At 40.5% G+C, this 13,291-nt stretch overlaps 1 protein-coding gene across 2 annotated transcripts; it reads right to left on the minus strand.

The window, feature by feature from the left end:
- Nucleotides 1–68: 68 nt before the first annotated feature.
- On the minus strand, nt 69–7,683 carry LOC115198348 (cornifelin homolog B). Of its 2 annotated transcripts, none has more exons than XM_029760243.1 (4): nt 7,579–7,683; nt 2,132–2,248; nt 1,811–1,965; nt 69–855 (listed from the first exon to the last, which is right to left on the minus strand). In XM_029760243.1, the coding sequence occupies exons 2-4, from the start codon at nt 2,235–2,237 to the stop codon at nt 733–735; spliced, it is 384 nt and encodes a 127-aa protein (XP_029616103.1). In that variant the 5' UTR covers nt 2,238–2,248; nt 7,579–7,683; the 3' UTR covers nt 69–732. The 2 variants fall into 2 exon arrangements, with proteins under 2 accessions (XP_029616103.1, XP_029616104.1); XM_029760244.1 differs by lacking the exon at nt 7,579–7,683 and adding an exon at nt 5,429–5,476.
- Between the last annotated feature and the right edge of the window lie 5,608 nt (nt 7,684–13,291).

Here is a 13,291-nt window from a genome sequence, read left to right on the forward strand (position 1 = left end):
TTACACACTTTATTCTTACCTCCAGTCAGTAACAGCTTGTTATGGTATAAAGAATATACAGACACGAGTTTAAGTTAAGCAACGTTTATTGTACTTATCAATGTTATGAATGTGCGCGCTGTTTGTTTGGTTCTATCCCTCTCTCTCCGTCTCTGTAGCTTCCAGGTATGCAATAGGACTGGCTTTGTAGTGCCTCTCCCGAATGGCTCGTGCATGTGAATGGGCATATTGGAAGACACCATGTCAGTAGTAATGGCATTTTGTAAATGTGTTATATTGTATCATGAGAAACGGATTGCAAGGTGCAATGTATATAATTCAGTATGTTTAGCTGAGTGGAAAATGTAGGCTTTGATAATGGTAATTGCTTAATTAATTTGTGTTTGGTAGGTTCTGATGGGAGGGGCTTCCCCTACAAAAACTGCCTCTCTTTCAGTTTAAAGGGGGGGGGGGGGGTCGGGGCATGTTGGATTGAGCTGTTGATGGGGCAGCAATATATTTTTTATTAATTAATTTAAAAAAAAAATGTTTTAAGCAGTCTTATACTTTTGATGGTAGTACTGTTGTTTTTCTTCCGGGTTCACTAGATAAATAAACACCCTTGCACAGAAGTACTTTTGCTGCTCCACCATCCTATTATTCGATAGAGGTTAGGTTTTTCAGTTTGCCTTCTAGCCTACTCTACGCGACAGTGATGATGAAGAGGAGTATGAGAAAGAGCAAGGTCTTTCCTTATCTTGTGTGTGCATTGATGAGAGTGATGGGTTGGAGGCGGGCCTTCATCTCTCGTGACATTTGACACCAGGTGCAGGGCGTGCAGAAGAAGGAATAGACACAGTCATTACACATGGTGCCCTGTTAGGGAGGAGACAGAGAAACATCGTTACACATAACTGATCTAAGATTAGTGGAGAGACAGAGACACTCCACATTACACCTGATCTAGGATCTGTTAATACTGGCTACATTTGTCAATCAATTACAAAGAGGGGGTGGAATATCTGATCGGAGTTCAGCACTGTGACATCATCAGAACATTATGTATTATACCAGTAGCCTGGTCCCCGATCTGTTTATGCTATCATTCCAACTCCTTGTTTGGCATGACTAGGTGTGGCAAGGAGTGGAACGTTAGTGCGGACAGACTGGTACCCAGGCTACTCCCTGAGCATGAAGGTATGGAAAACTGGTTAGGACAGTTCTGAGATCAGATTAGAAGGTGGCTAAGGTGAGGGGAACGTCATGAATTACTGGAGAGATGGAGGGACTGATAGTTGTAGTTGTACGAGACATTACACACGTTCACACGAACAGTATCAAAAGAACTGGGAAATATACCAAATTTCTATGGACACAACATTTTTCAATAATACAACATCTTCACCAATAGTCATACCTGTACATATTGCCTATAACTATAAGGCAGAGTGTTTCCTGGTCAGATCATGTGATCAGGAACAACTCAGGGCCCTAGTCATAAGACATGCCAAGCTAGTGTAACCGATGTGAAATGGCTAGTTAGTTAGCGGTGGTGCGCGCTAATAGCGTTTCAATCGGTGACGTCACTCGCTCTGAGACTTGAAGTAGGGTTTCCCCTTGCGTTGCAAGGGCCGCGGCTTTTGTGGCGCGATGGGTAATGATGCTTCGTGGGTGTCAGTTGTTGATGTGTGCAAGGGTCCCTGGTTCGAGCCCTGGTTGGGGCGAAGAGAGGGACGGAACCTACACTGTTACACTAAGTCAGTAAAAAAAATCTAAAGCAAACATCAAGGCTTCAGAGCATAGACTAGTGCATGAGGTTCTGTGTCCCTACCTCGATGCCGTAGCGCTGGCGCATGCCCACCCTCATGGACATGGTGGCTGGGGGGATGGCACCGAAACCGTCTAGCAGAGGCAGGCACAGACACTCCCCAGCCTCTCTCGCTGTTATACAGGCAAAACAGGGGAAGCACCAGAACGCAAAGCAACCTAAAGAAGGATATAGAGGACAAGAAATCGCAGTGAACAGGATGTTCTCTTTGTTGATTGATACAAGCATAGTTTATCGATTGAATGGAATTGAGTGGTAACAGACGCACACGAACACATGCAAGCACACACGCATGCGTGTGCACGTGCGCCCACACACACTTACACGAAGACATATCCTGGGTGCAGTCACAGATTTCGGAGCTCCATTGGTTTGATGTGACGGCCTGAACAAAGTGATTGGGCTGCTGAATGACCATCTTCTTTGACATGGTGGCGGTGTCTGTGGGGATTAAAAAAAAAGATTTATGACAGAAGTCACACCACCACCACATCAATATAAGGAGATGTTTCACACTCCACAATAATGGTGCTATATAGTTTTCAAGATAGTTTGTGAAGTCAAACTGAGTTGAAATTCTTCATAATGCTGTATGTTGCACACAAAAGTCCAGTGCTAAGTGCTTACTGTATAGTTGTCCAGACTACGCTTTGCTTCATAACTGTTTCTTTGAATATGGCAGCAATCATAGTCTGAGGTAAACTGTAAATTACGATTACATACCATAATATCCCACTGGGCACAAACTGGTTTAGTCAACATTTCAATGTAATGTGTCAACGTATTGTGATGTGGAAAATACATTGGATTGGAAAAAAGTAATCTACGTAAAATGTTGTTTTGATGGTGGAATTTCAACCACAGGATTATGTCATCATTGTAATTAATTTTCAGTGTATAAAATATGTTGAATTTGTACCTTTGAAACAACATCAGTTCTTTAACGTTATATCCAGTATCAGAAAAAGACAATTGGCTAGGCAGCACCTCCTACTGGAGAGGTGATCTATCTTCAGCTATTTATTGGGTCTCCCATCCTGGGTTTTAACTAAACCAAGCTCTGCTTAGATTTCATATTTGTCACTGACTACTACCTATGTGCTATCTCAAGAATGATTGTTGAATGATTGTTGAGAGATCACTTAATAACTATATTCACTATTGCTATCAAAATCATTCCAAAAGGTAGGTTTAACAGAGCAAATGAAATGTAACCATACTTTATAAGATATATCATCAATGAGACTATTTAGGCCTATATAGCATATGCAAAGTCATCAACAACCATTGTTTTTATTCCATCCAGGGTTCAACAAAAAATGTACAATATATATAGGCCTAGGATTTCAAGCTTTGTTTGATTTTAAATGTAATCTTCAAGTTAATCATTAATATGTTGGATTCACTTTTAAATTGTGTTTGGTTGTCAATGCAACCAAATATCAACATTTTAAGGAGATCTTCTGCTTGTATAGTTCCATCTGAGTAACACATCCATGGCCACATTTTGAGGTTAGCTGTTACGTTCCCCAGTTTCTGTGTTGTTGTGGGTTTGTATGTGTGTGTGCATTTCAGGAAACGGAATCCTGGATTCCTCAAGGAGCTGATTGGTCAGCCCCATCGATGATTGGAGCTCTGAACCCTCCCTCTCGTCAGGGGAAACAGCTGTTTTCAATTACCAACTCCTTCTCCAGCTGGATAAAAGCCAGTGTTCCTTTGTAAGGAGGAGAGAGCTTATTTGATGTTCTGTGTTGGTTGTTAGGCTGTGAAAGTTTTGTTAAAAGCATTTTGTAGCTGCTTTCTGAGATATGTGTATGCCAATAGGACTTAGTTTTTGATTATTGAAATTGTTCACTTAAAAGTTACCGTAGTATTTTTTTTAAATTTGTTCCTGGGGGTGAAGGGGGATGCACATTGGGAGTGTTTAGGCTAGAGGCCTGCGGGCATACATAACCTGTATTATTTACTGTCTATGCACACTAGGTAAGATCTGGGCGGACCACCCCCTGTATTTTGGTTAGCATGCCAGGAGGTGCTGAAATATTAGGTAAGTAGTGGTTAGGTAGGAGAGGGTACTCTTTAACTTCCTTTGCTTTGGGTCCGTCCAGCCCTTTCCCCCACAATACCGTGTTAGGAATAATAAATTCCCTGTAAACGGTATTCTCTGCCTCTGTCGTCCTTCCTCCGCACCTACGGCCACATACTTTTTTCACTCCACGGGGAGTTGAGTTGTAGCAGGGTGTTGTGTTCCCCCCTCCAAGAGGCGTATGTATCATTAACCTACCTTAACAATAAATGTGTTACGTAATCATAAAAACAGTGCATGTTCAAGATGGCATGCAAAGGTTGCATGTTTGTTATGATCTTCACAATTTCTATACATTGCCTTCAGAAAGTATTCATATCCCTTGACTTTTTTCTATGTTTTTTTACAGGCTGAATTACATATTAAATTTAGATTTGTCATTGGCTTATACATAATACCCCATAATGTCAAAGTGGAATTATGTTTTTCTAAATGTTTACAAATGAAAACCTGAAATGTGTTCAACCCCTTAAGTCTATGAGTAAAGATTTGATCACCGGCAACGATGAGACAGTCTATAGGGAGGAGGTCAGAGAACTGGCAGTGTGGTGCCAGGACAACCTTTCCCTCAACGTGAGCAAGACAAAGGAGTTGATCATGGACTACAGGAAACGGTGGGCCGAACAGGCCCCCATTAACATCGACGATGCTGTAGTGGAGCGGGTTGAGAGTTTCAAGTTCCTTGGTGTCCACATCACCAACGAACTATCGTGGTCCAAACACACCAAGACAGTCGTGAAGAGGACACGACAAAACCTATTCCCCCTCAGGAGACAAAAGATTTGGCATGGGTCACTAGATCCTCAAGTTCTACAGCTGCACCATCGAGAGCATCCTGCCCGGTTGCGTCACCGCGTAGTATGGCAACTGCTCGGCATCTGCCCGTAAGGCGTTACAGAGGGTAGTGCGTCCGACCCAGTACATCACTGGGGCCAAGCTTCCTGCCATCCAGTACCTATATAACAGGCGGGGTCAGAGGAAAGCCCATTAAATTGTTGGACTCCAGGCCCCCAGTCATAGACTGTTTTCTCTGCTACCGCACAGCAAGCGGTACAGGAGCGCCAGGTCTAGGACCAAAAGGCTCCTTAACAGCTTCTACCCCCAAGACATAAGACTCCTTAACAATTAATAAAATGGTCACCGGACTATTTACATTGACACCCCCCCTTCCCCTCTATTTGTTTTGTACTCTGCTGCTACTTGCTGTTTATTATCTATGCATAGTCACTTCACCCCTACCTACATGTGCAAATTACCTCAACTAACCTGTACCCCCTGCACACTGACTAAATGGTACCGGTACCCTCTGTATATAGCCTCATTATTGTTCTTTTATGGTAATTTTTATCATTTTTTACTTTAGTTTATTTGCAAATATTTTCTTAACTCTTGAACTGCACTGTTGGTTAAGGGCTTGTAAGTAAGCATTTCATGGTAAGGTATACACCTGTATTTGGCGCATGTGACAAAGTTTGATTTAATATCCTTAAGAAGTCACAGAATATCCCTTTGAGCATGGTGAAGTTATTACTTACACTTTGGATGATGTATCAATGCACCCTGTCACTACAAAGATACAGGCGTCCTTCCTGACCCAGTTGCCGGAAAGGAAGGAAACTGCTCAGGGATTTCACCATGAGGCCAATGATGACTTTAAAACAGTTGCAGAGTTTAATGGCTATGATAGGAGAACACTGAGGATGGATCAACACAATATTAACCTAGTTGACAGAGTGAAAAGAAGGAAGCATGTACCGAATAAAATATTCCAAAACATGCATCCTGTTTGCAACAAGGCACTAAAGTAATACTGCAAAATGTGGCAAAGTAATTAACTTTTTGTCCTGAATACAAAGTGTTATGTTTGGGGCAAATCCAATACAACACATTACTGAGTAACACTCTCCAAAATGTTCACATATATAGTGGTGGCTGCATCATGTTATGTGTAAGCTAGTAACCGTTAAGGACTGGGGAGTTTTAAAGGATGAAAAAGAAATGGAATGGAGCTAAGCACAGGCAAAATAATAGAGGAGAACCTGGTTCAGTCTGCTTTCCACCAGACACTGGGAGATGAATTCACCTTTCATCAGGACAATATCCTTAAACATAAGGCCAAATCTACACTGGAGTTGCTTACCAAGAAAAGAGTGAATGGCTGTAACAGTTTTGACTAAAATCTACTTGAAGATCTATGGCAAGACCTGAAAATGGTTGTGTAGCAATGATCAAGAACCAATTTGACAGAATTAAAAAAAATTGTAATGGGCAAATGTTGCACAATGCAGATGTGGAAAGCTCTTAGAGACTTACCCAGAAAGACACACAGCTGTAATCGCTGCCAAAGGTGCTTCTACAGAGTATTGACTCAGGGGTGTGAATGCTTATGTACAGTGCCTTGGGAAAGTATTCAGACCCCTTGACTTTTCTACATTTTGTTACGTTTCAGCCCTATTCTAAAATGTATAAATATAAATCCTCAGCAGTCTACACACAATACCCCATAATGACAAAGTGAAAACAGGTTTTTAGATATTTTTTTGCTAAATTATTTCAAATAAAAAAACAAGAGTGTGCAAAGTTGTCATCAAGGCAAAGGGTGGCTATTTTGGTATCTTGTGAAGAGCTCTACTTTGTCTACACCCATTGAGCATTGTTCACACCCTCTTAAGCTTTTTCCCCACCCATCTCATTTCGTTCTTGGAGTGTTCAGAGTGCACACTTGACACTCTGGCCGATGATTTGTTAACCTTTGGATAACACCAAAGTTTATTATGATTTATTTAACACTTTTTTGGTTGCTACATGATTCCATATGTGTTATTTCCTAGTTTCCTATATTATTCTACAATGTAGAGAATAGTAAAAAGAAAGAAAAACCCTGGACGAGTAGGTGTTCTAAAACTTTTGACCGGTAGTGTATGTAAATCTTATATTTCAGGGTTTTCTTTTTATAAATTTGCAAGAAATTCTAAAAACCTGTTTTTGCTTTGTCATTATGGAGTATTGTGTGTAGATTGGTGATGAAAAATAACTCTTTAATCAATTTTAGAATAAAGCTGTAACAAAATGTTGAAAAAGTCAAGGAGTCTGAATACTTTCAGAATGCACTGTGAATGAGATATGTGTATTTCAATTTCAATAAATGTGCAACAATTTCTAAAAGCATGTTTTGACTTTGTCATTATGGGGTATTGTGTGTAGATGGGTAAGAAAAACACATGATTTATTCCAATATGAATTCAGGTTCTAACACAGCAAAATATGGAATAAGTCAAGGGGTATAAATACTTTCTGAAGGCACTGTAATAATCTAGCAGAATCTCAAACAGCATTGATCACTTGCACTATGTACTTTTAATGTAATCTCAACTGGAATCCAGGTCATTTGGTTGTGCAATTAGATGAAGCAATATGATAACACATTTAGATGACAACTAAATAAAAAATCAGCCACTTTTTCTATTGGAATTTGGTTGTGCTCTAAGATAGTTGAAGGCATAGTGATAACACATTGGGAATTCAATAAACCTCTGGCTGAGTGGGTGAATAAAGGTTGAAATCTCATTGATCAACGTCTTTACGAAATATTAAGAACATTTCCACGTTGAAAAGACAAAAAGTAGGCCATACGTTAATGACGTACAGTATGTGTGTAAATATAAAATATTTATGTTTGTCTTACCTGAGTTAGCTTCAGAGAAGAGGAGTGTGAAGTGGGAGGCTGAGTGACTGAAATCCAGTTAGGAAGTGTGGCATGCTTTAATGTAGGACAGAGAAAGAAGGAATGTCTCAACGAACACACACACACAGAGATGACAAAACCACCCATGAACTGGACCATCCAGTTTGGCAAAATAGTTTAGACTCAGATACAGGCATTCATGATAAGCTCCGTGGGCTCCGAATCTCAAAAGACTGTGTGACCTGAGCATGACAAACTTGACATTAAAGGTCATTGTTACCCTAGTGAAACCATGAGAAGTAGTGCACCTAAGCTGAGATCTGGTGTTTGGAATGTTCTTGAATGGAAACCCAAATGTAAGTGTTATGACACACAGAAAGAAGTACTCTGAAAGTACTCTCAAAGTGGTTCTTCAATCTAAATGTTGGTGTTTTTAAGGGAGTGTCTTGAAAAAACTTGTTTGTGTATCAATGCTTGTACAAAACAGCATCAAAACATACAAAGAATGCTTTGGAATCATAGAATCAGATGGTGAAATACAAATATTTTATAGCGTAAATATTGCTTGATAATTTTTTCAATAAATATTTTACATCTTCTTGTACACAACAATTCAACAAATATTTAGATACAGAGCTGCTTTATTTTTCCAACATCTACTAAAATATGTTAATACTTTAAAGAAGACACTAGTAACTAAATCATTGTCCTATAGTAGTTTAATTACTCTATAGGCTACAGTTGCCAGGCAAATTGTAAGATTATAAATGATCTTACAATCAAAATTAAATAAAATCAAACTTTATTTGCCACAGTGTGCTGAATACATCAAGTGTAGACTTTACCGTGAAATGCTTACTTACAAGCCCTTAACCAAGAGTGCAGCTCAAGAAGAAGAAAATATTTACCATGTAGGCTAAAATAAAAAGCCTGGTCGATGTTAATGGGGGCCTGTTCGGCCGCATTTTCCTGTAGTCCACGATCAATGTCTTGCTCACATTGAGGGAGAGGTTGTTGTCCTGGCACCACACTGCCAGTTTTCTGACCTCCTCTCTATAGGCCAACTCATCGTTGTCGGTGATCAGGCCTACCACTGTTGTGTTGTCAGCAAACTTAATGATGGTGTTGGAGTGTGTTTGGCCATGCAGTCGTGGGTGAACAGGGAATACAGGAGGGGACTAAGTACACACCCCTGAGGGGCCCCAGTGTTAAGGATCAGCGTGGCAGACGTATTGTTGCCTACTCTTACCACCTGGGGGCGGTCTGTCAGGAAGTCCAGGATCCAGTTGCAGAGGGAGGTGTTTACTCCCAGAGTCCTTAGCTTAGTGATGAGCTTTGTGGATACTATGGTGTTGAACGCTGAGCTGTACAGTAGTCAATGAACAGCATTCTCACATAGGTGTTCCTTTTGTCCAGGTGAGAAAGCGTGGTGTGGAGTGCGATTGAGATTGTGTCATCTGTGGATCTGTTGGGGCGGTATGCGAATTGGAGTGGGTCTAGGGTGTCCGGGAGGATGCTGCTGATGTGAGCCATGACCAGCCTCTCAAAGCACTTCATGGCAACCGACTTGCTTGAAGCATGTAGGTATTACAGACTCGGTCAGGGAGAGGTTGAAAATGTCAGTGAAGACACTTGACAGTTGGTCCGGGCATGCTTTGAGTACACATCCTGGTAATCCGTCTGGCCCAGCGGCTTTGTGAACGTTGACCTGTTAACCTGTCTGGGCTAGGGGGCAGTATTTTCACGGCCGGATGAAAAACGTACCCAATTTAAACAGGTTACTACTCTGGCCCAGAAACTAGAATATGCATATTATTAGTATGCATATTACTGAAGTTTCTAAAACTGTTTGAATGGTGTCTGTGAGTATAACAGAACTCATATGGCAGGCAAAAACCTGAGAAAACTCCAAGCAGGAAGTGGAAAGTCTGAGAATTGTAGTTCTTTTGATTCTCTATCGAAGCTACAGTGTCTGTGGGGTGACGTTGCACTTCCTAAGGCTTCCATTGGCTGTCTAAAACCTTCAGAAAGTGGTTTGAGCATTTTCCTGTCACTGGGCAGATAATAGGAGCTCAGTTACTGAGTTGTCTGCCTGGCAACAAAGGGCTTGGATATGCTTTGTCCCGCGAGCACCCCTACTTATTTTTCTTCTTGAATGAATATGCTATTGTCCGGTTGGAATATTATCACAATTTTACGTTAAAAATACCATAAAGATTGATTTTAAACAGCGTTTGACATGCTTCTAAGAACGGTAATGGAACATTTTGACTTTTCGTCTCTCGTTCCGCGCTCGCGCGTTACCCTTTGGATAGTGACCTGAATGCAAAACGTTAGATTATGTTAGGACAGTACATAGACAAAACATTACACACAGCCATTTTCAAAGCAAGCATATATGTCACAAAAACCAAAACCACAGCTAAATGCAGCACTAACCTTTGATGATCTTCATCAGATGACACTCCTAGGACATTATGTTAGACAATACATGCATTTTTTGTTCTATCAAGTTCATATTTATATCCAAAAACAGCATTTTACATCGGCGCGTGACATTCAGAAAATGTATCTCCCCCAAAACTGCCGGTGGATTTACAAAAATACTCATTATAAAACGTGGATAAAATATTAAACTGTTATTCAAAGAATTATAGATCAACATCTCCTGAATGCAACCGCATTGACAGATTTCAAAATAACTTTACTGGGAAAGCACACTTTGCAATAATCTGAGTACTGTGCTCAGAAAAATACACTACACAATACAGATAGCCGCCATGTTGGAATCATCTAAAATCATAAATAACATTAGAAATATTCACTTATCTTTAATAATCTTCATCAGAAGGCACTTCCAGGAATCCCAGGTCCACAACAAATGTTGTTTTGTTCGATAAAGTTCATAATTGATGTCCAAATAACTCCATGTTGTTCCATGTTGTTAGCGCGTTCAGTAGGCTACTCAAAATGTAGGTTCGCGAGGGAAATGTCACGACAAAAAGCCCCCCAAAAAATCTATTTACGTTCGTTCAAACATGTCTAACATTGTATAGCATCAATCTTTAGGGCCATTTTAATGTGAAACGTCGGTAATATTTCAACCGGACCTTTCCTGTGTCTTAAAAAACGTTTTGGAACACAAGGTCTCATCTCACATGAACGCGCGACAATGAAGTGATGTCGTCCCAAGGACATCAACTTCCCTTCCTTCTCATTCGGTCTCTGTTCATCATAGACGCTTCAAACAACTTTCTAAAGACTGTTGACATCTAGTGGAAGCCTTAGGAAGTGCAAAATGAATCGTTTGTCACTGTGTGTTCCATTGGCAATGACTTGAAAATAGTACAGCCACAAGATTTTCATTTCCTGCTTGTATTTTTCTCAGGTTTTTGCCTGCCATATGAGTTCTGTTATACTTACAGACACCATTCAAACAGTTTTAGAAACTTCAGTGTTTTCTATCCAAATCTAATAATATACATATTCTAGATTCTGGGCCAGAGTAGTAACCTTTTCAAATTGGGTACGTTTTTCATCCGGCCGTGAAAATACTGCCCCCTAGCCCCAACAGGTTTTAGGAACAAATTCTTATTTACAATGACAGCCTACCGGGGAACAGTGGCTGTAACAGTAACTGCCTTGTTCAGGGGCAGAACAACAGATTTGTACCTTGTCAGCTATGGGGATTCCATCCAGCAACCTTGCAGTTACTGGCCCAACGCTCTAACCACTAGGGTACCTGCCATTTGTTGTGCTCAGGTCACACAGTTTGAGGTTTGGAGGTCACGGGGCTTGCTGTATCTGAACTATTTAGCCAAACTGGATGGGCCATTTAATCGGTGGTGGTTTTGCTAGTTAGTGATTTATTAGCCCAGTTATAGATAATTTGTAGTCAGCAATGGGGGAGTGATTGCTTCCTACAAGAGCACAAAACATGCATTTCTAGACATCTTTGAAAAGTGAGTCAAGTAAAGAGCTTTTTTTGCCTTAATAGGGCAGTGTTGTATTTTGAGACAGGATTGAATGAGCTAAATAGCCAATAGGCGGAGGGTAGAATAATTTGTGTGATTGTCTGTAACAATGTTATGGGAATAATAATAATGCATTTTATTTTGTAAAGTGGTTTCTTCCAACAAACAGCACAACAACATTTCCAGTCACCTCGTCTGAATGACAAGTGGATAAACAGGTTAATGTCAAGCCGTGCATGTTTTTTTCAAAAGTCTCATGGAATGTAGACCTACATTGAACACCACACATAGGCTGAACAATAGAATCGCTGTTTGTGCTCAGCAGACCTGACATTTGCGCAGTGACGAAAACATTTCAGGAAACATTGGTCACGGCCATTATTAACTGCATCTCTGGAGCAATTGGGATTAAGTGCCTTGCTCAAGAACACAACAATTTTTCAACTTGGCACCAGGATTCAAACCAGCCACATTCTGGTAACTGTACCAACTCAAACCAACTCTCTAACCTCAAGGCTATTTGCCACCCCAAATGTGTAGAGAAGGGTGCAATTGCAGCCCACAATTCAGGATGTTCCTGCATGTGGGTGTTTCTGCATCTGCACAAACGCCTCCTTATTTGCATCAACATAGAGACAGAGATGGAAGAGGAAGCAAGACATGCCACTCCTTAGGCGGTCACGAAATTTCGTCAGCCGGTGATTGTCAAGCAAATAACTGTCAGTCTCACGGTAATTGACCGTTAATTAACATAAACACATTTAGGACCTCCTGGCTTCCACACATAGTCTACAAGACATTTTAAAAAGTCTAATAAATCCATGTAATATAGCCTACACCTTAACAATAAATCCATTATTTTTTTAGACAGGTCTAAAGAAGCATGATATTAAGAAAATGTAGTCTATTTCAGAAGAAAAGAATAGCATACTCTGAGTTGTCCTGATGTTAGGCCCTGATGTGGCTATGCCATATGGCTGTGGGCTACACTGGTTCATTTAGCAGACAAGATTTGCTTATAATTCCGTGGCATTATTTTATATTATTTTATAGTTTGAAGAACACAATTGAACAAAACTGAAGAAAGAATTGAAATATTTTCTCCGAACAATTTGAGGGAGTGCGCACGTGGCTATTCTGTGTTGAGCAGTTAACAAAGAAATAGGTACTCCTATATGCTTAATTTAGAGTTATTAATGTAACTTTAGTTGTTCTACAAACGTTGGGCTATATGTTTAGATTTTTAATACATTGTAAGGCTGCATGATGAGACTAATGATGATTTGAAAAAGTTGCTTGAAAGGCATTTGCTCTGCTTTTTTTGCGTAGGCTGTACACACTCCAATAGTCTCTCATTCACAATTTGACAAGCACTTGATAATGCTTATAATTTCACGGCGGCATCCCCTTTGAGGCTGTAATCCACCCTAAAAAAATCCATGCTTTTTGCAGCCTGGAGTGCCCTTCTCCCTGAGTGTGCTGCACAATCAGAAACGCCTCTCACTCACATGGCTCTCCGTCATGTGATCTGGTCTTTCTCACAGGCAACAAGTGAAGACAGACATATCGGGGACGCAACTGGGCGTAACTTATCCAATTCTGAGGTGCATATTGAAGACATTGGAAGAACTGTCCACATTTAATTTTTGTCAGCCAACAAGATAAGTAAGCCTAACGAACAGCAAAAGCACTAGCCTATGTCAATCTACTATCCCCCACAGTACAAAAGTCGACCTTTT

The sequence above is a fragment of the Salmo trutta genome, chromosome 8 (genome assembly GCF_901001165.1).
Source record: "Salmo trutta chromosome 8, fSalTru1.1, whole genome shotgun sequence".
Classification (NCBI taxonomy): Eukaryota; Metazoa; Chordata; class Actinopteri; order Salmoniformes; family Salmonidae; genus Salmo; species Salmo trutta.

Coding starts and splice junctions, on each gene's coding strand:
- LOC115198348 (XM_029760243.1), bottom strand. CDS start 2,237: ATGTCAAAGAAGATGGTCATTCAGCAGCCCAATCACTTTGTTCAGGCC. Junction 1,966..2,131: donor CACCCAGGATATGTCTTCGT/GTAAGTGTGTGT, acceptor ATCCTTCTTTAG/GTTGCTTTGCGTTCTGGTGC. Junction 856..1,810: donor GCCAGCGCTACGGCATCGAG/GTAGGGACACAG, acceptor CCTCCCTAACAG/GGCACCATGTGTAATGACTG.